Raw genomic sequence first — 24,521 nt, forward strand, 5'->3', positions numbered from 1 at the left:
ATGACAGGGGAGCGACAGAGCTGTGTGTGTGTGTGTGTCGGCTCTGCAGTTGTGTGTGTGTGTGTGTGTTAGATGTGCAGCCAGTCATTGACACAAGGACAAAGGGTTAGTTACTGGGGTTGGTCTCCGTGGTAACCAGGTGTGATGTACAGCTTAAGAATGGACTCAGGCTGCGATATGCGCGAGGGAAAAACACAACCAGAGTCGATGTTTTTATCTCTCAGAAATCAGCTTACAAATGTGAGTTTAAAAGTTCTATTTACATTAATAGTTTTTTTGTAGAAATATTAAAGATCACATAATAAAAACATTTTAATATAAATGATAAAAAGATCTATTCAAAAAGGATCCCCTGGTGAAGCGTGAAGACTTGGAGCCATTTCAGTCTATTTTAACTTGATAATTGTTTTTAAAAGGCACAAAAGTTAAATAATTAAAAGTTGGCACAAAGGTTGATGACCTCCTCACACTCTGTTAGTCCCATGTGGCCATTCTCCCGTGTCAAACATGTGGGACATCAAATAGTCCTCATACTGTCCATCTATCAGTTTGGCAGCGTTGTTGCGAGCGAACCAGCAGTTGACGCTCTGCGTCCCGCTGTAGATCTTCCTGCTCTTGTGAACCACCGGCACCGAGCGCCGCTTCACCTTCAGGACTGTGCTGGGCTTTGTGTCTCCATGTGCAGGAACCTCTGCCAGTCCCACTTCCTCGTACAAGAACTGACCTAAAGGTAGAACAGCTTTAGGTTAGTCTTCAACTTTCATGGATATGTTGACTATTATGAGTTTTTTTTTTTTTTTTTAATTCTGAACCCTTTTTGTGCTGAAAACATTTAACATCCTTGCAAGTGAAGAAGTATTCAGAGACTTCATATACTCTTTTTCACCCTGTCATTATTTACTTAACTAAAATTAAGCCAATTAAATAAAAATCATGGGCAGTATGTAGGTTTCAAGAGGGTAAGTAGTAGGGATGGGCGATATAGACAAAAAAAATGAACACGATAATTTCTGGCATTTATCCCGATAATGATAAAATTGACGATAAAAAAAATACCAATTCAACTCCACCTTTGTAACTATAAATCTATCACCACATTCAGTCTTTGGAGCCCCCAAAACACTGCTCTAAAAGATACTAAATACTACTAAACTACACCAATTAAATTAGTACACTTGTACTGCAAAACTGTAATGACTCAGATCCGCCATGTTTGATACACAAACACATATCAACGGGAATCTTTCCTTCCTTCCTTCCTTCCTTCCTTCCTTCCTTCCTTCCTTCCTTCCTTCCTTCCTTCCTTCCTTCCTTCCTTCCTTCCTTCCTTCCTTCCTTCCTTCCTTCCTTCCTTCCTTCCTTCCTTCCTTCCTTCCTTCCTGTACGTTGTGCATTGATTTAACGCAGAACCATAAATCAGCTTTACACAAAAACGTCATCAACAGGAATTTATTGTTTTTACCGCAAGATGACAAATTCTTATCGTGGGGAATTTTTTTGATGGTATATCGTGACCGGTAAAATATCGCCCATTCCTAGTGGGTAGCAACTGCATGCTACTAATTGTCAGCTCTTGCTGAACTTATGATCAGCAGGCGCTCAGACCTTTTAAGCAGATGTTTACATATTTTGCTGGTCTGAGACATTCTGGTGAGTGTTAACACAATGTTAAGAGGGAAAGACCTAAGCAATGTTGGTGGAGAAGTGACTGTTGTGCATCAATGTGGAAATTATTGACAAGACAACTTCTAGAGCATGGATGAATTCCTAGTCCCAGAGGGCCGTGTCCTGCACGTTTTAGATGTTTACCTGATGCAAGAGACCCGTTTCCAATTAAAGATTGTTATCAATACGTCACCATAGGCTACACAAGTCTGGTAATGAAATAGCCATGTGTATCAGGGTTGTGTTTGAGCAGGGACACATCTAAAATGTGCTGGAAACGGCCATCGAGGAGCAGGAATGGGCCACCCTTGTTCTAATGTGTCAAATTATTTCACAAGGCGAAAGCATTCAAAACGACAACCAATCAAAGATGTCCAGGGTGGATGTGAGCACATTTCTACTATGGTCAGACCTTGAAATGTCCTTAGAAATACAATAAATCTACATCAGAAGCTGGGATGTATAAAATCAAATGCACAAAAATCTGAATGAAGTGAAGCAATGATGTAAAGAAGAACAAGCCCAAATTCTTGTGAGAGATTGATAAAGTCGTACAGGAAACAACCACTTCAAGTCACTACTGCTGAGGGCGATTTTCCAAACCCTGGAATCATGAGGGTGGTTAGTAGCCCATATACCGTATTTTCTGGACTATAAGCCGCTACATTTTTCATAGGTTTTGAACCATGCGGCTCATACAAAGGTGCGGCTATTCTGTGGATTTTTCTTCCACCGCTAGGGGCGCTCTAACCGGAATTAGAATCAAAGACAAAATAAATGCAAAGAAGAATACGCTACTTCTTCTTTAGCAGATAGAAGTAGAAGCAGATTTCAAACAGATAAATAGATAAATAAATACCGGTTATTTTCTCTTGGTTTTGTCCCGTTTTAATCAGCAAAGTTGCTGCCGTGTTAAAAGACACTGTTAGGAAAGGATCTATTTAGGTACAAACATGTACATCATTTACAGTTCAAAATCTTTCTGTACATGTAGTAAATATCTAATCTAACAACATAAATATCTGCGGCTTGCATATCTTTTTTTTTTAAATAGAGCGGATGCGGCTTATATGCAGGTGCGGCTTATAGTCCAGAAAATATGGTAGTTATTTCTTTGTGGCTTCATTTTCCTTGAATAAATAATAGCACAGTGACAAAAGTTGTTGTTCTGATCTTATTTGTCTATTAATAAAACTACAACCAGATGAGTTTTATGTTCTATTATGGGTACTAACTTTTTTTTACACTCCTGCCTTCATTGTTGGAAAGTGATGCTTCAACCTTTTCTATCTACCCGGGAACTCTTTGTTCCCACAGCTCCATCACCTACCTAGCAGACCGTGGCAGTCGTGCGACAGCCCCTTGCTGTTGCCAATGTAGAACCCCAAATGGTCTCTCTGGTAAGGGGCGGGGTTCTTGTAATGATGCAGCAAGATGACAAAGCTGATGTTGCCTCCCACCATCACAGTCACGTTAGAGTTTCCCACGACGGCCACCGACAGCACACCGCTGTCCACGAGCACGGTGGAGTGGCAGGGCAGGACCATGCGGTCCAGTCCGTCAAGGATGACTTTCTTAGGGGTCACCTCGATGTAGGAGCGTTTGGGATGATCCACCACGATGGTGATGGTGCTGAAGTATGTGCGCTGCTGCTTGTGGCTGCCTGGTGGAGCCGGGGCACCGACCAGCTTTCCATTAACTGTCACACCTGAGGATACACAGCAGAGAGGCTTCATTAAAAGCCGAACCACAGAATCTTCTTTCCACAAAACATTTGTAGGGAATATAATCCACCATCTCATTAACATAGAAATGATGTTTGTTGATAAAAACAAGTCATTGGAGTCAGATTTGATCATTTGCTCCCTTTGGTAGATTGCGGTCAGTGCATTACACCCTGAGACATGTTGAAATCCCATTTATGTCCATGAATTGCATAAAAAAAACCACTTTACTTAAAATAGCATTTAACAGCGCTACACTGAAAAAAATAAATCTAAGCGCATGTAAATATAACATATTTAAATCTGTGATATTAACAATTACAAATGAAGTTTGTTGCTTTACATGAATACATCTAGTTTTGAACTTAATCTGCATTTGTTCAAAAAACAAGACATTGTGCATTTTTTCCTTTAACAAGCAGTATTTATGTGAATCCCAGGCAATCTTTTCATTTACACACAAACAACAAGCAATGATCTTGTATTTACCTTTCATTTAACAGTTTTAATCTATTGGGCAGATTGACCATCGTTTAGATGAAACATGCTTTATCTGTTTAAGTAGAACACCACAGTAAAAAATATCTTGCTTGATCTACTTTAAAAAAATTAAGGCAACTTTTTCGCATGAGATTTTTATGTAGATCAAGAAAGACTAGTCTTTGTATAAACTACTTAATTTTTAGTATGTACAAAATTCATTTGCAAGTAAAGTCACTTAATTTTGATAAATAAAGTAAACTTAACACAATTAAGTTGACTGTACTTGCAAAATGTATTATTTACATACATAAAATTAAGTAGTTTAAACAAAGACAAGTCTTTCTTGATCTACATAAAAATCTCATGTGAAAAAGTTGACTTGTTTTTTTTAAGTAGATCAAGCACAATATTTGTATCAGTGTATAAAGCTGCCTACCTGAGTGCTTGTGGTCAGAAACCAGGCGAAGGACGTGCCCTGGTTCACCGTTGATGTTAAAACACACCGTTAGTTTGCTGAGGGGGAACTCCACCACGAAGTGAGGGTCACCATCCGCTACAAGAGAAGGATTAAAACTATTCATGAATAAGATCTCTGCAGACGCAACAAGACCAGCCATAATCAACATGACCAATTTACCAGAAAAGCTGATAAAGTTTTGTAAAAAATGAGAAGACACCAGTGTAAATGTTAGACAGAGCAGGTATTAGCTTAATTATGTCTTTACTTTATAGTGGGTTTGCGTGAACTTTTATGAAAAGATGGTTTAAAACTTTGATACATGGATTTGTTAACAACTTTTTTACACATTTTATTAAAGAGGCACATAAGAACTTTTTTTTGGCCATTTTTAACTGGATCACCCTATAGACTTGGAAGTTAAGATACCTCTACGACACGATTTATGTGCACGATTTACTCATTGGGCCTCTTGCTCAGTTACTCTTGTTTTCTCTTTCAAAGTTATTTTCTTGAGTGTCTTAGCCAGCTCTGGGAGCAAGTTTCATCGTTGTTGATGTTTTACGCCGCGCCGTAAAGCCTTTCCCAGTTATTGTAAAACACAGAACCCAAGTATCTTTAGGTGGTTTTACTGATACCAGGGTTTGGAGACCACGAGATGGAAACTGAAAACTGTTATTTTTAACATAAAAATGAATAACATTTGAGCCGCTTTGAAATAAAGCACCAATGTTATGATTTAATGACAAAAAAAAAAAGACTAGATGTGACAACATATGTAGCTACAAACGCCAGTGCAAGTAGGTTAGCTAGAAACAGTGGCAGCGTTGCTCAATCAACACCACTATTTGGATTTAAATGCATCACTAAATTAGCTGGCTCAACTTCTATTCCATGTGACGGTTCAGTCAGAGTTCCCTAAGGCCCATGAGAACCAGCGAAGATGAAGAGAGGTGCAATGAGATTATAGAGCAACCCTAATGACAGGGTCATTAGCCCTCAGTAACTGCTTCTGATGGGCCCCCTCTCTTTACAGTAACACACGGACAAACATCCTCTTCTCTGCTCTTAGCATTAGTGTCTTTGTTTGCGAGTGCCTCTCAGTGCCTGTGTTGGTGTTCCAATTAGACCCTAGATCATGTCCAGAAGAAACTTTGAGGCTCCTGGTGTCTGTTTGATCAGTACAGACTGGCAAATATCTAAATTACAGGCCCCCTACACGTAGACAGTCTACTGTACAACCTCCGGCTTTCAAGTTGTCCCATGGAGTCTTTGCTTCACGCAGGTGGATGGCATATACAGGACTGTCTCAGAAAATAAGAATATTGTGATTTTCTGTAATGCAATTACAAAAACAAAAATGTTATACATTCTGGATTCATTACAAATCAACTGAAATATTGCAAGCCTTTTATTATTTTAATATTGCTGATCATGGTTTACAGCTTAAGAAAACTCAAATATCCTATCTAAAAAAATTAGAATATTCTGGGAATCTTAATCTTAAGCTGTAAACCATAATCAGCAATATTAAAATAATAAAAGGCTTGCAATATTTCAGTTGATCTGTAATGAATCCAGAATGTATGACATTTTAGTTTTTTTAATTGCATTACAGAAAATAAAGAACTTTATCACAATATTCTAATTTTCTGAGATAGTCCTGTAGAGCCCAGGGTGAAACAAGTATTACAAACAGTACAATTGCTTAACATAAGAGACGACGTGGATCCACCTGATGTTTTGGAGATGGTGATGGATTTCTTCACTTGTCTCCTCTCACTTTTACCTGCAAGAAAGATAATAATTACTTCCAGAAACAACTCTTATGAGCTTTATTGTTTAACACTTTAAACTAGAATCCTTATGAGGAATTATAGCTGTTTATGTTATTACTGTAAAATGGTGTGTATGAAGAGGACAGAGTGTGCATGTTCTCTTAAGGGACACAAACAATAGCATCGATCCTCTGAGGCTTGAAACGTTGCTATGAAAACTTTGTGGCTGTGTAGTGGATGATGTTGGCTTGGATTCACAACAGTTATTAAGAGGATTTGCTGCTTGGTTTTATTGTGAGGACTAAATCTTTAACCTACAGAGACGTCTAGTCCAGGAGTGACTTTGCTTCAAGCTGCTTTCTCCAAAACGTATTCTTGTCTCGTGCTTGTAGAGAGTCAGCAGGCTGTTATAAGCGCTGCGTAACAAGTCTCTACTTATTGCATTTGCATAATGCTCAATGTTTTATTGATAAACCAAGCACCCAGCCTGGCCACTCTTGGCATCTTAGTAACTTGTGTTTTCAGGTCACCAGACAATCAGAGTGATCTGTACCTACATACAACATGCATTGTACCTGATGTGAGGTATCAGCACATACACATGGTGAATGTTTTGAAATTCAGTTTACCTGTTTTACACTGTTCAAAAACATATTTTGGGGTGAGTCCAGCTCGAGAGGAATAACTTTTATCCATGTGTGAGTTTGTGATAAAGAAATGTGAAGGGATGGGACAGTTAACAGGAATTGTGGACAGGTGAATATTACAGTAAAATATTACTGTAAAAACACTTTGTGTGGTCAATAAAGTGGAAAACGCAACTCAAATGAGGTCTATTCACACATCCCGTGTGACCAAACCTTGGAGGCACTAGCTCACCTATGAGGTTTCTGGGGGGTGAGGTCAGGCTGCCCAACCTCCTGTCTGCTTTCTCTGGTTTTTCGTCGCCACTGTCACCTGGCAGCTCATTGGCAGGTGAGGCAGCCTCATCAGACGCTGATGTAACCCTTGGTGCCGTTGCCATGGTGCCATCAGCCAGGACCTCAGGCTTGTCCACCACCATGTTGGTGAGGGGAGTGAGAAAGTGGTAGGTCAAAGACAGATTAGTGGCCTTTTCTGTGTGATCTTCCCTGTCCTTTCTGGTTTGGCTGCGAAGCTGCGACCGCAGCTCCTCCTTGACAGTTAGGAAACCCCAGACACGCTCCACAAAGTCTTCTGCAATCGAACCCAGGCTGGTCCCCAATCCCGGCGTCCCCTGTAACCCCGGAGCTTTGGTTTCTTTTGCCATTGCAGAAGTGACTGCCTTGATTCTCTTCTCAGTCTCTATCTGCTGCTGCCGCAGCGGCACGTCGGCCTCCAGGATGATGCTCCTGTCCTTGTTGCTGGCAGTCACCTGGACATGGAGGGACTCTGCACTCTGGTTGGCGATCTTGCCGGCAACAACGATCTCGGAGCCATTGAAGTAATTATTAAAAAGATTCTGAGTGACGTAATTGACTGAGTCCTCCGTGTAGTTGATCCTTATGTCAGACAGCAGAGGAGTCCCGATCTCATCGTAGAACCTAGACACAAATGCAAACATCTCAGACTGCAGTTGAAGGATTGCAAGAACGACAGGAATAATTACTACAATCACCAAGGCTGTGCTGTGGCTTCGTCCAGTGTTTTATCGTATTGACAAATTCCGACTATGAAGAAACAAACATTGTTTAATCTTGGCAACGAAATAGTTTCCTGGAGGCACATCGCTGATAGATTTTGTAGCATGTGAACAAATGTTTGTAATACCAAACCACCAACTGATTTATCATTCATTTTTATCATCATCATTTGCTGCATCGGCAACGCCAGTCTCCCTACGGCTCTGGTTGAACGGCCCGACAAACCATCTCCGATCGCGCTGTTTTCTTTACCGAGATCACAAGAAAAGCAGAGCAGTGATCTCCTCTCCATCCCGTGTTGCTGTCTTGTTTATTTATCTTTATTCCACCAACTCGAAATATTGAATCACTTTTCTAAACGAACGAGGCGAACGCTGTTCGAACAGCAGGTGTATCCGCCCCTTTAATCTGATTGGTTTATGAGTAAATCGTCCCCCACGTGGGGTGCGCTCTTATGATTGGCTTAAATAAAGGAAGACATCTGATTGGTTGCAGATCCCTCCGTGTTAAAAAAAAAACGTATTTGTGGATCTAGTCACGTCAGGGGAGTCTCAAAAGTCACACGCAAATCCAGCGCAACTCACAGACAAAGAAACATTTGTAAATCAAGTTATATTTGTGTGTGCATCAAAAATACATTTGTGTATTTTGTCCTACGCACGTGGTAATTGTTCTGTGCATTTGTGAAACGGTGTGTGCATTTGCGAATTATGAGACTGTTCTAGCTCCATAGTCAAATACTAGGTCTAGGTCTGGACAGTACATGCTATACACCTACATACACCTGTTTACCTGACAAGCAGTAAAGGTAGACTTCTTACTTTAGGAACAGTGCATTCAAAATGAAACTTCTATGAGATAAAACAAGATCTTTGCAGTTTTGACTTTTAAAATACTACCTGGGAACAAGAAGATCTGAAAATATATTATACCTAAACCCCGTGTGAGCAGGTTGAAGCTCTGCTTTTATGTTTATGTCAATAACAACCATCTATATACATATGTTTGTACGTCATTACAGCAGCCAGCAGGTCTATGGTTGGCCTACAACCAGAGAAATTAAGCATGTGATGTAAATTGAGCATGAGACTATCATCATAAAAACACTATCAAAATGCTCTACAGTGGAGAAGGAACACAGACTATGCAAAAAGGAATAAGCATTAGTTACGTGACTGATTGTTTTCTGAAGAGCCCTTTTCAAGCCTCCATTTCTCATACTGCCCGCCCTCATTTTGCCTGGGAAGTTGATGGGAACGCGCCCACCGTATGTCAATCAAAGTTAGCTGTGGCTCCCAGCTCCTTCAGCCGATCGCCGCCCAAATAACTGCAGAGCTGCTGGCAGACATTTACAGCAGAATAAACCGTTTCAGATGTTGTTTCTGTGTCGAAATGAAAAACGACTGCTGCGCTTAGCCAAAGCTGGGTTCAACTAAACTGCAGATTACTTTGCTTAGCTTTGTAGCATGGTAATGACTGAGGAGGAAGTGACAGTGGCTAGCCGTTGATTGAGTTGAATTATCAGTCAATCGTATTAGAAATAAATCTATTGCTTTATAAATTCCCCTGATGAAGTACAGAATAATTCAACACCAAGTGAAACCCCAGAAGATCACACTTTCCAGTTGTATGATGTAGCTATCAGCTCATCTTCATTGATCATCAATACCACATCACTGACAGCAGTAGTGGTTTCCAGAGCAAAAAACAAACAAAAAAAAGTGCTAATATGTATTTCATCACTTTCTTGTGAACCTATTTGAACCACCTCCCAGCCATGAAATGCTCCTCTAACCCCTCAAGCTACCATCACCCAACTTCCGAGTTTGTGCACACATTCATAAATAAGCAGGTATAAAGCAAATGTGTCTGAGTGTGTGTCCTGTTCTTGTTGTCAGAGCGCAGTAAACCTCCTCACCTCTTAACCAGCATGTTTGCTCAAGCGGGACAGGGGCTATTATCACACAGTCTATCTGTTAACCCCTCGTCCGTACTCAGACGCAGGTTTCACAACACACACGCATTCCTGCGCAACTGAACAAACACCTCGTGTGTCCAAGTGCGGAAGAATGAGAGGAGAGGGCTGTGTGTAAAGCAAAGGGGGAAGAAGGAGGTCTGAGAAGAGAAAGAGGGTGGCTGTTGTCTGCCTCATGTTTGACTTGATTAAAGAGCTCTGTTGTCAGCACTGTCACATTTGCCACCTTCGTTCCCTCTCAGGTTGATGAGAGATGGACGGACATGGCAGAAGGAGAGACGGAGGGAATTAAGGACAACTAATCGTCTAATAAAAAGCAGATTTTACACATGAATGGCAAAGGTATTCAGTGGGTCTTACTGGTTAAACGTTATAATTGTGGTAAAGTAAATGATTAATCATCTGTTTTTAATTTAAATACCAGCTACTGTACGTGTTTTGTAAAACATGAGTCATGACATGAACATGAAATAGGTATTTAAATAAACAATGGGTTTTAATAAATGATTAAGCCTAAATATGGTGCATAAACAGCAAACAGAACTTTTTAGACCAAATTCAGATTAAAATCCAACAAACAGACAACGGAAAAACAAGTTTTCGTGTTTCAATTGCAAGAAACAGCATATGCAAGCTCAATACGGTGCTTTTATCTTGAGGGTCAGAATCTTGCTAAATCTGAACCAGTTTTAAAATAATTTAACAGATTTATTTCACTTTTCCTCTCATCTACACACTGGAAACATCAACAACATTGCAGTCCATCATCAAACTAAACTGAAAGTCCATTCAGTCACAGCGAAAGCGTTGTTCCCATCAGAAGTTAAAGAAAGTTAAACTTTTAAGAACTTGACGCAAACTCAATCAAACTGTGGCTACATAGCCTTTCCTAGCGGATCCAATCATAAATGCAGGTGGAACTTTGGTCAAAGCACCGAGCTTACTTGTGCACCTGGTGGGAAGTAATGTGGTCGGTATGATGAGGAAGCATCAGAAAAGCCATTGTCAAGCGTTGTTGCTCCTGTTAGAGTCCACAGTAACAATGCTGCACCAGTTTCACTCCTACTTCAGTTCATGTTCATTTCAAGAGGATGTTTGACAAAAATCTGCAACTACAGACCAGAATCAGCCCTGTTTCATCAAAGATTTAGATCACAGCCAGATTTACTGTTCAACCTTTCTTGGGTAGACAGAGTTCAGTCTGTCTAGGATCAGTTTTGGTCCCACTATTTTGTAAAATTTGCACCTTTTCCCAAAAATACATGTTTAAACTTGTTTATGCCATCATATGAAAAGCATGTCTATGGATTACTTTTATTCTTGTATTAAGCTGGATTTCAGGAACGCGTCAGAAGGCATTTTTTAAAACATTTTTTAAAACGTAGGATGTTAGAAAATAAAATATAAAGTGCCATAAAAACCGTTTTGTTGTGCTTTGACCACAAATAGATGGTTTGGTGCTTGCGGTGTGATCTCACGTGTCTTGCGAGAGCCTTGTTGCCATGCATGCTCATTTCAGGGTGCATCAGACCACATTTTCAGAGCATTTTTGGACCAACATCAGGTAGCTTCGGACCTGTTTTAAGATAACTGTAGTAGCCATTTATCATGAAGACAGATTTGGGCCAAATTCAGACCGGTTTTAGACTAAGACAAATTACATTCAAGTTTCTTTTTAACACAACCACAACATTTCTCACAGTTACATAAGATAATTTTCACAAAATTATGAAGAGGACAACTAAGAGACCATTTGAGAATGGTTCCAACAAAGCCCCCCTCTGTCTCTCGTGGTCTTCAGATGGGTTTGCGTTTTACACCACCTCCAGATTAAAAGATGAGCCCAGTTTTAGACCTTTTTCCTGAGATCTTATCATTAAATAGTAGGAAAACATAATCTGTGACATAAAAATATTTCTTCAACATACAAACCAACCTTGAAGACACAGCAGAAAAATGCTTACCCTTTCAGCATAGCGCTGGCATCTGCATCCTCCTGGATACGCCTCATCATCCCACAGTTTTCCAGCGACATTCGCTCCAGCAGCCGGTAATCCACGTCATTACCAATCCCGATTGTGAAGATGCAGAACTTCTCCTGCACGGCTGAGCGGGTGTTGCCCAGGATGGAAGTGGACTGCACCTCTCCGACGGTGGGCCGTCCATCCGTCATGAAAATGATGAGGGAGACGCTGTTGGGGCTGCTCTCAGGACCCGAGACGTAATCACGCAGCAGAGAGGAGCCGGTCTGGATGGCATCGTCAATGTTTGTGCCTGCAGTTGATGGTAATGTTGTCAGGGATGCAGATATTCAGTAACAAACTCTTTTATGTACCTGAAACAAAGCTAAATAGCTGATTTTTCCACTTTGAACCTCCAGTAGGCTTTGTCCTTGATCACATTTTGTTAAATCCAGAAAATATCCAGTTTACATGTTACAGTATGATTAAAATTGTAAGAATACTCATTGGTTTCTTTTACAAAACTGCAGATTTTTGAATGAAGAAGTCATGAAGAAGGAATGCTCAGTAGTAACATCTCACCCCCAGTTGGCATCAGCATGTAAATAAACTTCTTGGCGTCTCTGATGTTCAGGGGTGTGACCGGGACGAGACGATTCGGCTGCCACACTTTGATCTTATTAGAGAAGCTGATGAAGTTAAAATGATCGCCGGGTCGCAGATCCCTCAGGATGGTGAACAGAGCTTCTTTGGTCTGAGAGAGTGACAGAAACAAAGAAATCATTGATTATTTAGCAGAGGATGCTTATGCCCACCTTGGGGTGTCCAGATGAAGCACCACGAGGTATTCTGAAACAGAGTTTGTTCTCTGCAGCTGTTCAAAAGTTTGACAAAGAAAATAAAAAGTCCAGTCCAAGCTTTGGTTTGTCCTCCCGAGGGAAAAACTCGTGAAGCTTGCAGAGCTTTTGTACAATGAGGTGAAGTTTTTCCTTTTGTTTGTGGAGATTTTTGATTGAATAATTCTAAATATAATTCGGCATCACACACGGAATATAGTTAAAATTAAATTTATTCTTCAAAAACAGTCATGTGAGGCCGCCTCCTTCAGCTTGAGCCCCTCGCTCACGCGTTTGCAGCTTCGACACTCTTTTTCTTTGAGTGGGTTGATGTGAAGTGCTGCTGAACTGAACTGTAGGATTGTTGCAAAGTTGGCAAGAAGCTTGCACCGGTCAAAAGTTGAATGAAATACAATATATCCTTGACATAAGCATCAGTCAATTAAATTGCGGCTGCACACTTATTGCTAGCCAATGAAACTGTATATGGGGGCAGGACCGCATCAAAGAATCTGGCTTTCTTTTCTGCCTGGTGGGGAAAAATGGATTGGTTGTTTACCGATAGCGATGAAGTTGCATCAGAGACATCCATCCATCTTGCTGCAACGCTCCTGTGTCAGTGCACAGTATGATTTTAGGTATGAAGTGAAAATGGTAAACTCATCTGATTTACCCAGGGCTGAAAATTAGGCTGATAAAACCTCGGCATAACGACAATTTACGCAGTGTTATCATTTATTTGATAAAACCTTAACCAAAACGGAAAAGCAGTTTGGGAAAATCACTTCCTACGATTTATTAGTTAGTAGAGCCACCTTTAGCAGCGACAAAGAAATTGTGTCTGTGACATTGTTTTGAAGGGATTTTGGCCACTCTTCCTTTCAGCAGTGCTGCAGTTTATTCAGGTTTGCAGACATTTGCTTATACAAAGCCTCCCATTTCCGCTTACGGATAATATCTTGTCTATTTTAATTTCTAGTACTTCTGTGGTAGATTTGCTGGTTTGTCTGGAGTCATTGTGCATGAGGTTGGACACTTTCAAGGACAGAAAAGTGCCCAGGTCCTGCGGCTGAGAACAAGCCCTTTACCTATCTACAACTGTGTTTGTGCTGATATGTTGTGTTTAGTTGAGTTCTGTGTCCCTAATTAATTGTATTTACCAGAAATATAACATTCAAGATATTAACTGAGGCCTGTAGAGTCACAGATATAGCTTCATGGCTTGCTTTTTTTTCTTTGCGTTTATTTGTTTTCTACCAGTGAAATAATGTTTCTCATTGTAGACTAATGGACTCTGAACTGTTTAGAAACGCCCTTTGTAATAATGTTCACATTTATGAAATCAACAATTGCTTTTTTTAATATCATTACTGATGTTTTTCCTCACTTTGCATTGTGTTAACACACACCAAAACTGCCAAATTGGTAAAACGTCTGTTTAATAGAGGTGTTTACACTTGATGATTAATTAATCACGTGTAATTGATCAGTAGCCCTCGACTGCTACTTAATTTTTAATTCACATGGGAGCAACAAGGGTGTATTTAGTGATTCCACACATTCATTCTGCATTCATGGCGTTATAGATTGCATACAGCAGCCATCAGAATCACAAACTGACCTAGAATGAAACGCTCTATTGTGAAGCCACATCAAAACTCATTTGTTGTTTCATCAGTGGCTGAAGATGAGTGGGAGGAAGGGCAGCTCAAAGGGGTTAAGGGTGCCGTTGTCTAAAAAGTTCCATTACCACAGAGACAGTGACCTTCATCCCTCACAGCTCAGCCTTGTGCTGCATGTTTCCACTTTTCTTTCTTGCTGTAAGTCTGTTTTTCAGCTCTACCCTCGCAGCAGCTGCTGAGATCAGATCAGAATCAGTCTTGGGGATTATGCAATTTACGGACGGAAGGAAAACAGTTCTGATATTGATATTTCTGTGTGGGAGGCAGGAGGTGGGGTGTGACATTTCTTATTCATTCCGGCTTTATATTTCAGTTTGAAAACAGGGGAATTGCCCTATAAAGGAAGAAAAATAGCCAGAAAATTGATCAGATTCCCTATGACGTTAATGTTTAATCTGTCAATAGTGTGAGCATGGAGGACTCATTTAACTGGGTTTTTTTTAATTATTTTTTTAACTTATTTTGTTCCATTAATTGCTAAATTTTATTGGTATATTTATTCTTGAGTTCAGAAATGTATGATACTGTATGTTTCATTTAACAAATCTATCTGAAAATTTACAGTTTATCTTAAATTTTAATTGTTTTTAAGAACCTCATCAGGCAAAAAGGGAAAGGAGATCTCTAATAATGATCTCCCTTCGCTCATACCTCATACGCTCAAACCTCACGTATTTTTGAAAATATTTGTAAATATTTTGTAAATATTATCCGTTTTTTTGGTGTTTACTATTTTTTTCTCTTGTACATACTTTTTTCTACTTTTTATATTGCTCTTTTTTATTATTTAACTATTTATTGGTTATTTCTATTTTACATTTTTTGTATAAGCCGTTGAGCGTGTGTGTGTTTTGGCTGCTGCACGACTGAATTCTATTCTATTCTATTCTATTCATGTCTGAAGGGTGTGAGCAGGGATGACTAGAGGACGGTGTCCAGCTTCTCAGACATGATTAGCCCTGGAAGCAGTCAGAACTGGATCCCCCAGCTGAGCCACACTCCCGGCTGGCCTGGATCCTCCCAGATAAGATGTAATGGACTGGGAACCAATAGTTGATCAGCTACAAATGGTAGCTGCGTTTTCCCCAAAGCTTCAATAAAACTCTGGGGATCCTAACCTTCTAAAATTAAATAAATACATTAAGATGCATAATTAGGGGTTTTGATTGGTGTGTGGAACGGCCAACGGCTAGCTGTCGTCACTTTTGCTACTTAGCGAATCTCTATTGACTTCTGAATTCTCAATAAAGACATATCAAAGCATAGTCTTTTATATTCTAAAGTAAAAACCTTTTGTTTACAGAACACAGTTACTGGTTGTGGGTCGGCCTGGAAGGGTCTGAGGATGAAGCTTAATTAAGAGCAGGCAGCTTTTGTGCAAATATTCGTCTGCAGCTTTACTCCTCTGGTGTGAACTGGCTGAAGGAACCAGGAACCACGGTGGATAATTTCAGATAGACAACGTGTCTAACGCTGGTAGCTGGAGGCCAAGGGGCCGTGGGCTCCAGCGGAGCTCTGCTAGTCCCTGTTTCAGCTCTGGCTGCACTTCCCAGATGTTGATGCAGTAGTGGAATGAGATTGTTAAGACAGATTTGATATGAATGAACGTAAAGTAGTAATATAATAATAATTAAAAGTAATAAAGTGATGAAGTAATAGTTAGTATCATAGCTTAAAATCAGTTAAGTCAGCCAAGCTAAAATGGCTATAGGTGGGCATTTCAACTGGCTTCCGAGGCCTGTTTGTTTCACATATTTCCAACACAGAATGAGGAAAAAGAGGCCTCAGAAGAACCACTATTTATAATAACTACAGGCGATTTTATGGAGTGTTTGTCCAACTCTCCCTAACCAAGCTAAAATAGCTTCCTCACGGCAACTGAGGTCAGGTGGTACCCCAGCTTGTTTGTTACACCCATTTGCCAGTTTTAAAATTTTTTGAAAGTCCACAGCCTCCAAATAGCAAACATCAAATACACTCTTTGAAAAATCTGTTGGCGACGTCAACCAGGTCTCCTTACATAGTGTAAAGATCCCACGTGGAGCCATAAATCACACTTAAAAGTGATCATTTTTCTCTTATTCTCCCATGCTTTCATATAATCTGATCTAAGGTTGGTTGACAAATTAAAGCTCATAACGTTATTGTCAGCCTCAGCTCTTATTCTACATGAGTCAGTCGTCATGTCACCCAGACTGTTTGCTACAAACACAAAACACTTGCACATTTGATTAAGTTGGAACTCAGTCATCATAGTCTTCCAAGGAAATTCTGTCCAGATACTTGAATTTTCACAGATAAGTGCCTCTTGGATTACACTTGTAGTCATTTCACAGTTGTTTTCCAGTGCATTCTTGCTCAGTTTTGAAACAATTGTAAAGAGTTTTGTTGTTCGGTTTGAAAAAAATGATGAAATCGGACTGATTGTAAAGATTTTTTGTATTCCCCTTATCAAATGAGACCCTGCTTCAATTATCAAATGTCTCAGGTTTGAGTATCTGAATGCGATATTACAGGAGATTTTCTGTTTACGTGTTGTAGAAGGCGCATGAGTTAATAATAAGAAAAGCTCATTAACTTTCTTGGGTATATCCACCGAGCAGACGGACTTTACCTGCTTGATCTTCGTCCCCAACATGGACGCACTTGTGTCGATCACAAACACCACATTTTTGGGTACGGCAGGAAGGTCTTTGGGAGCAAAGTAGTGCACAAAATGTCCATTTAGAACCTGGGGGAGACAGAAGTTTAGAAACATGCAGCAGACAATGCAGTTGTGGTGTTGTCCTGAAGACAGACGAGCTTTGGCAGCGCAGCGAGGCTGGTGGCAGGAAGCCAGAGAAATGAATGACTAACAGGTGTACACTGGTGAGCGTATGTGTGTGTCTGGCTGGCTGGATGAAAAACTTGTGTGCTAAATATTACAACTATTTTCGCAGACTTGTTTTCCTCGTCTGCTCCCTCTGTGTTTACGTAATTGTATTTCTGTGGTTTGTCCAGTGGGACGGTTGTCCACTCTCACCTGGATGTGTCCGATTGCCATGTCTCTCTCCACGTCGTAGCGGATCACAAAGTCCCCCAGGTTTCCACTGGTGGTGGTCTTGGCCTGTTGGACAATGTTGGGGCTAAAGGTGATTTTCCAGACGTTCTTCTCATTTTTTATTACGGTGGTGATAGGAAGCTCAGACCTGGCTGGAGCACAAAAACAGGAAGTGCGTCAGTTTTTTTGTGTTTTTTTTGTATTTAGCCAGAACAAGTGCCAAACCCGTAAGAACAAAATCACCCTTGACCTTAAAGTGTATTTTAACTGATGCCAGCATGATCTTAAAATAACCATCTCTGTGTATGTTTGTTTCTTTTGGATATGGACTAAAGGAAGTCTAGTTTTCCCATCGGTATGACCTATTTTTTCTTCTCGATTCATGAATCCTATTTGGTCATTTGTGTTTAGGACTATGTGGGGAAGTTTGGTCATAAAAGCCTCACTTTTGTGTTAATAAATTAAAAAGCTGTATATCTACAAACCTGGTGTCTTGGGTGCGCCGGGTTTGGCAGCACCGCTGCCCTTGCCGTTTCGGAGCGGCAGCACCTTCAGGTCCCTGATGGCGGAGTGGTCAGTGATGGTGACGTCCAGGCTGAGGCGGCTGACCAGCTGCAGGGGTCTCAGGCTGGTGACGTGTTCGTAGCGTCCCAGCCGGCGCTGAAGGAGCTCCTCGTACATCAGCAGGAAGATGGCCCGGTTCCGGCCAGGGATGTTCACAGCCACCCGGAACATCTCCACCTCTGGAACTGAACTGGAGAGGAGAACGAGACGGTAACTGTGAGTGACACAGGCCGCCATGTCACTGCCATATCTTCTAAATGTCATATGATTTATATACTGTATGTTTTATTTAGTATCACCTTTTTTTGAATAGATCACCACTGATTGCCTTTAATTTACTGAAAAACGTATTCCAGAATATGAATTTAAAACTTGTCAAAATGTTCAAAGAACTCAAATAAGCAATCAACCCTACTTCTTTAGTATTATTTGTTATCCACAAAACCAACATTATATTTTGTTTTTTCAGCCTAATGAGGTTTTATTTATTCATTTTCACAGTAAGAAAAGAAATTTTATTAAACTAAGTTAATAAAACCCTTTGCCATCCACCTGTCGCTGTCAGACCGTCAGAAATGCTGCTGAATATTACTCAACATGAGTATATTTCATGGCAATACCACTTACATTTCAAAAATAATTCATTATTTCACCAACTCTGAAATGAGTAGACGGGTATCTGCTATTCTTCAGAGACTTTTTTTGTTTCTTCAGCTGGTCTTTTTTTTTTTAAAGATTTTTTTGTGGCTCTAGTGGCCCTTTATTCAAGTTGCAGACAGGAAGGGGGTAGAGAGAGAGATAATGGGGATGTCATGCAGCAAAGGTGCGCAGGCCGGGATTCAAACCTGCGACCATTGCAGGACGACTGTAGCCTCAGTATATGAGCCGCTGCTTAATCCACTGCACTACCGAGCGGCCCCAGCTGGGCTTTGTTGCTTAAATCAGGCAACATACACACATGGACATTTTAATTGATAATAATTTTTGCATATTGACACGTTCCACTCAAGCGTGTCCTGTAATTAGCTTTCCAGTAGTCTTGCAGTTGCTCAGTCAGTCTGTTAAAGTGTGAAAAGTTGTCACTCTGGTGTTTGGTGTCATGGTGTTCACCACACTGAACACAGACCAGAGAAAGCAAGGAGAGAGATGTCTGAAGTATAGACGAGCATGTTAAAGGTAAAGGTTAGAGGATCGTCTCCAAGCAAGACTATCAAAACATGTTGGATCAAAATGTGATGCCCAGTGTCAGAAAATGTGGTCTCAGTTGCAGGTCATGGGTCCTCCAAGCTGATGATGGCCTAGTGGTTGCAGAGGTGGGCCTGGGCCCAGGTTCAAGTCCACAGATTGCAACCAAGGGTAACCACTTTGGGCCCCTGAGCAAGGCTCTTAACCCTAACAGCTCCCCAGGCGCTGTAAAAACAGCAGCCCACTGCTCCTAGTCCAACTAGAGATGGGTTAAAACTAGAGAATCATTTCCCCTTGTGGGATGATAAAGGCTAATAAAATTTTAGAACTACTAATGTATACGTGAAGACAGATACTCATAAATGTAACCATTTGCATTTAGAAATGCTGTTTGCACCACAAATCAGGGAGCGCTGCCACCCCCACAACACAAAGCCTGCATATGGGCTAATAGTCTTAAATCATCAAAATAGTTTCCACAGAAGCCATTTCTGGATAGTTGCTTCTTACATACTATTTTTTAGGATGAATATGACTATTATTGTAACTAATGAGGATGCCTTAATGGCCACCAATGAGCCAATTTCCATGGGCTAGATTTAGCATTTAGTCAACGATCTGAAGATTTTCATCAAATTTCTGAACTTTAAATCAAAGTGAAATCAGAAGTCATAACAAGATATTCTCACTTTGGAAAAAACACCAGGTATAATGTAAGAAAAAAGCATCTCAATAACACGTCTAAAACACTTTTGTAACACCTCAGGCTTGGATTTATGTCATTTCCCTGAAGTGAGATTTAGTTAGTAGAGATAATTAGGATGAATCCCCTGTACCATGAATTAAAGGAACAGATTGGCTGTCAGGACAACTTTTGTGAATACACCTGTGCTCCCCTAAGAAATACCTTTCTTAAGAGTTTTTGCATGATTATTTCTGTCTTCTTGGAAAATTCCCCAAGCGGTTAATGTGGTGACATCATCAGGACGGATGACTTGTGTCTGGCCCACGTGTCACAAAGTCCGCGCTTCCTCCTCCTCTCTGTTTAAAGTCGCCTTTGGGAATCGTTAAATCTCATTTAATGAAATGTTACTTTCTGCAGGGCAGCTGGAAATGGTCTGATGTCACTTTGTCCATATGTCGTGAAAGCATGGCTGCACAGCCTGCCTGCTCACACAACACACACTCACTCTCAGTGGAGCGCCACTGTGATCATAAAACGGTTTAGATGCTCAGCGTGTCTTTGATAAACAGGAACTTTGCAGGGAGCGAATGCTGCGGTGGAACTGGGACGAGGTGTTGGGCTGCAGGCATGCTCCCGCACACACCAAGGGTCTCCATACCTTGTGTCACTTGACTCTTTGTTCTTGGGTTTTCCATTCTCCTGTTTGACCTTCTTTTCCTTGGGCCTGACCTCACTCTGGTAGACACGCCCTCCAATGATCCTGATTCAGAGGGGTCAAAGGTTGAGGCTTAGAGTGACGCACATATTCAGCACTGCTATTGTCACAGTTCAACGAGGGTTTTTTTTTTTCAACAAAGGACACACAAAATCCTGTCAATACCTATTTACGGATCCCCGTTCTGCACATGAATGAACTAATCTGTGCATTAATAGTGTTATAAAAATTGTTACCCTCTTTTCTTTTCTTCTTAACATCTCCATAGCAACTGAAGCATCATTTAAAGAGAAAGAAAAAAAATCTTGTGGCTAAATCCTGCGGTCGCCTTAATAAAATCTGGCAAAGAAAAGTTTAAGAAAACATCAAAATCTGGAATTTATGGGAACAAAATGAAACCAAGATGGTTGATGTTAGTTTTTGGGTTTTATTGCATTAAAATGCCCCCAAAGGAAACTTTTCTTTTAGTTTACACATGAGAGAATTGGCTTCTAAATAACATGCTGACATTGCAGTGGATATTGATCCATAATGGCCCTTATGATTGACCACAATTCACCATGAAATTATAATTTTGTACTAAAACTTTTCAATAAAATTCATTATAACTCCGCAGGAATGTGTAAAGGTCCACAGGAATGTGAATGAGCATTTTAATGGAATAATTTAGATCGTGACTGGATATAATGGTTCAGAACCCTAAAGTTGTGCCAAGATAAATCTGCGGGGGTCAAACAATTCTCTCCTACTCCATTAAATCCATTAAATCCAAGAATCCAGAGAGGAAGCATCCTCTAAGCATTTGTGGAGTAGTCACTCTATTTGGAGAGCTCCTACAAAGATCACAGCATGCAGACAGTTCAAACGTCCTTTTAGAATACGCATGAAGGTGTTAACAAAGAATGCATACGCGAGTATGTCACTTTTAATCTAGATGGGAAGTTCTTACATGGTGAAGTTGGACACATAAGCGTCAGCGGGGATCTGGAACTGGAAGACCCCCTCCGTGGCTGCGGTGTGCCGGTTGAGCATGGCGCAGTACACCGCAGTGAAGGCATAGCGGGAGATGATGGTGGTCTTGATGGAGAGCTCTTGGATGTGGGGTTTTGTCTCCTAAATAAAAAAAATACAATTAAAATAAAGCATTGACCATTTAAGCCTGAATTATGGTTCTGCGTTAAATCGACGCACAAACCTACGCCATAAGGTACGGCGTACCCTACGCCGTAGGCTCTGCGTTGGTGTAACGTGGAACCATAAATCAGCCTTTATAGTCCAGAGTAGGGGTGCTGACGCACAGTTTAGCGTGATTTACGCATCGTTTTTGTGCGCACTGAAATGTCCCTGTTATTATTTTCATCTCTCACTCCAGATTATGTCCCAGGGACAGCCGCCCTTTTCACAGATATTTTAACTAAAGTGTCAAATATGCTGAGCTGCATGAGATCCAGGGCATTACAGATACTCTGGCACAAATGCGCGCCTGGCGGATCTCCTGCGCGTCACGCCCAGAGCGTGCAAGTTTGGAGAGACAAAATCCACTTATAATAAAAACTAGGTCATCCATTCTGGACTAGAATGTATAGTCCATTACAATCAATTATTTTTGTATATAATTCCTGAGAAAATAATGCATTTAATGTAAGTGACAGATGCTGAAACCACAAATCTCTAAAATGTTTCAAGATCTAAGACTTTGCGAGTCAATAGATAAAAAATAAATAAGATAGGTGCAATTTTTATTGTCATTCAAAATATACACCACATATGCACAGATGAACGAAATAGTGTTGCATGGGGTTCACATAGCAACAAAGCACATATACTTAACCTAACAACCTAACTTAACAAGAAAAAATGATGTATACAACATATTAAAGCATTTTTTGTACTAAATCATATATATATACATAGGCTATATATATATATATATATATATATATATATATATATATATATATATATATATATATATATATATATATATATATATATATATATATATATTCTTAATTACCTTAGCAAGTATAGTTTTCACCTGCCGAGGAACTCTGCGGGGTGCCTGAGGGAACAAACAAGGTTACAAAAAGATTAAATATATTTAAAAAAAAAAAAACGGAATGCAAAACCGAATTGAAGGCACAAAGTAACTTACGATATTCAAATCAAAGTCATCCAAAACGATATCAAAATCATCCTCCAACTGGGATTCCTCCAGTTGCCCCAGTACGCTCAGGCTGAAACACAGCAGTGGAACCAGCACCAGCAGCATCTTGGACTTCATGTCTTTAAAAAGTCCTCAGAAAGATAAACGAGACATTTTCCTCCTGCTCCTTCAAGTCCGAGTGTGAATCCGGATCAGGCCGAGTGGCCGGAGCGGAGGGTGTGAGACGATGCCGAGGAGAAAAGTGCACCCACCCACCGGAGGCGAGAGATGCGGATGACTCAGTCTCACTCCTGTGAGAGTGGCAATTTGTGCTGCTGCCTTCAAGGACCATCCGAATTCTTAAAAGAGAAGGAAAAATGAGAACCTCATAGAACGTGTTCTTTATGTGTAATTTAGAATTTTATTCACTTATAATATAAAATCACCCTTTTAAAAAGAACAGAAGCGTTTGAAGACAGAATATCTAACGTGCAGTACCTGTTATTTCCACTGGGTGGAAAATTACAACAGAGTCTAGCAGAAAGGTGGAGAGGGATTGAAGGTTGGATAACAAGTGATTTTAGTTTCATTTACTTTTTTATTTGTCAATAAGAGAATAACAACTTGTAATAAACAGCAAATCTGAATCTACCAGGATCCATCATCAAGGTATCCGTGGTAATCATCAAAGGCCTGAATCAAAGGCAAATGGATGTATTTATATTGGTTTGTGAAGAGGTTTCAACTTCTATCTAGAATCTGAAGCTGAAGACCATTTTGAAATCAGAGCATTAAATCTAAAGTTCAGTTGAAGTTTTTATTAAGTCATTAACGTACCCTTGCTACAGGTGTGGTACCGGCTGCTCAGCAAGCCCTGAATAATACTCATGTAGTACAGAGTTCTTAAGTGATGATGGCTGGAGCAGCTCCCTCCACAACAAGGTCCAGGTTAAGTCCTTGAATCCGTTGTAGTTTTGGGTTTGCAAACATATATATAATTCATTATTTAATTTAGCAGGAAGGTCCCCTTAAAGTGGACCAAAACATGAACTGACATGAAGTCTCAGTCATCTTTCTGTTCACAATAATTCCTTCAGAACCTCCAGAGCTTTATTACTTTGGATGGCAAACTTCACTGATGAATACAATGGACCAAAGATGATGTAAACACGTTACGTCCTGGATTTAAAGGTAGAGTACGCGATTTTACACAGTTTCTAACCCAAAACACTGTTGGTCACATTCAGTGAATTTCACCTCAGTGAATTTCTAGTGGCCCATTGTAAAAGAAATAGGAAAAAGAATATCAAAGAAAGTCCTCACTTCCTGGTTATGTAAACTGGAAACAAACGTGCCCTTGAAACCACAACAAATGTGACTCCATCCAATCACAGACAGGGAGTTGGTGCTCGTGCACATGAAGTCGGAGAGAGGGGGCTGTTTTCCCAGGAAGGGAGGCACTACCTTTCCATCTTTTGTTGATTTCTTTCTTTTGTTGTACATTTTAAAAGATGTGATGTCGTCTATAAATCGCTTGCCAGGTTGAAAATAACAATTTAGATTCTTCCTGACATTCTAACCATTGTTTCAACCACATATGACAATGCCTAATATTCAAAAGTTTTATGGAAGGGTGTTATTTCATATTTAATTTAATTCACTTTAAAAATATGAAAAAAATACACATTTACACATTCAGTGAAAATTAGAAACATGAATAATCATTTAGTAATTTTGAAAAAGAATGAAATGAGGTGTCAGTCGTTAGATCTGTTTTGGCGCCATCTTGTGGCCAAAGTAGAACATTACATCTTATTTCAAACCAGGCATTTGAGGTGGAGCTGTGTTGTAGTTTCAGCCTGATGGTGTGAGATCATTTTAAGAGCTGAAAATCAGAATGATGTTTGGCCAGTCATTCAGCCACATGTTCCCTTTCATATTCTAGATCGGTAACAGTCCAGGCT

The 24,521-nt window shown here is 40.2% G+C and overlaps 1 protein-coding gene across 1 annotated transcript; it reads right to left on the minus strand.

Moving 5' to 3' along the window:
• Positions 1 to 220: 220 nt before the first annotated feature.
• Positions 221 to 22,773, minus strand: itih5 (inter-alpha-trypsin inhibitor heavy chain 5). The gene is made up of 14 exons (XM_061714309.1): positions 22,567 to 22,773; positions 22,429 to 22,473; positions 21,361 to 21,524; positions 20,355 to 20,456; positions 17,748 to 18,016; positions 17,245 to 17,414; positions 16,837 to 16,953; positions 12,287 to 12,458; positions 11,708 to 12,017; positions 6,987 to 7,669; positions 6,065 to 6,118; positions 4,309 to 4,425; positions 2,996 to 3,373; positions 221 to 724 (listed from the first exon to the last, which is right to left on the minus strand). Exons 1-14 carry the CDS (start codon positions 22,693 to 22,695, stop codon positions 465 to 467), a joined length of 2,970 nt encoding a protein of 989 aa, XP_061570293.1. The 5' UTR covers positions 22,696 to 22,773; the 3' UTR covers positions 221 to 464.
• Between the last annotated feature and the right edge of the window lie 1,748 nt (positions 22,774 to 24,521).

Source organism: Cololabis saira, chromosome 23 (assembly GCF_033807715.1).
Source record: "Cololabis saira isolate AMF1-May2022 chromosome 23, fColSai1.1, whole genome shotgun sequence".
NCBI classification, from domain to species: domain Eukaryota; kingdom Metazoa; phylum Chordata; class Actinopteri; order Beloniformes; family Belonidae; genus Cololabis; species Cololabis saira.

Coding starts and splice junctions, on each gene's coding strand:
- itih5 (XM_061714309.1), bottom strand. CDS start 22,695: ATGAAGTCCAAGATGCTGCTGGTGCTGGTTCCACTGCTGTGTTTCAGC. Junction 12,018..12,286: donor CATGCTGATGCCAACTGGGG/GTGAGATGTTAC, acceptor CATCAACTGCAG/GCACAAACATTGACGATGCC. Junction 725..2,995: donor CGACTGCCACGGTCTGCTAG/GTAGGTGATGGA, acceptor TTCTACCTTTAG/GTCAGTTCTTGTACGAGGAA.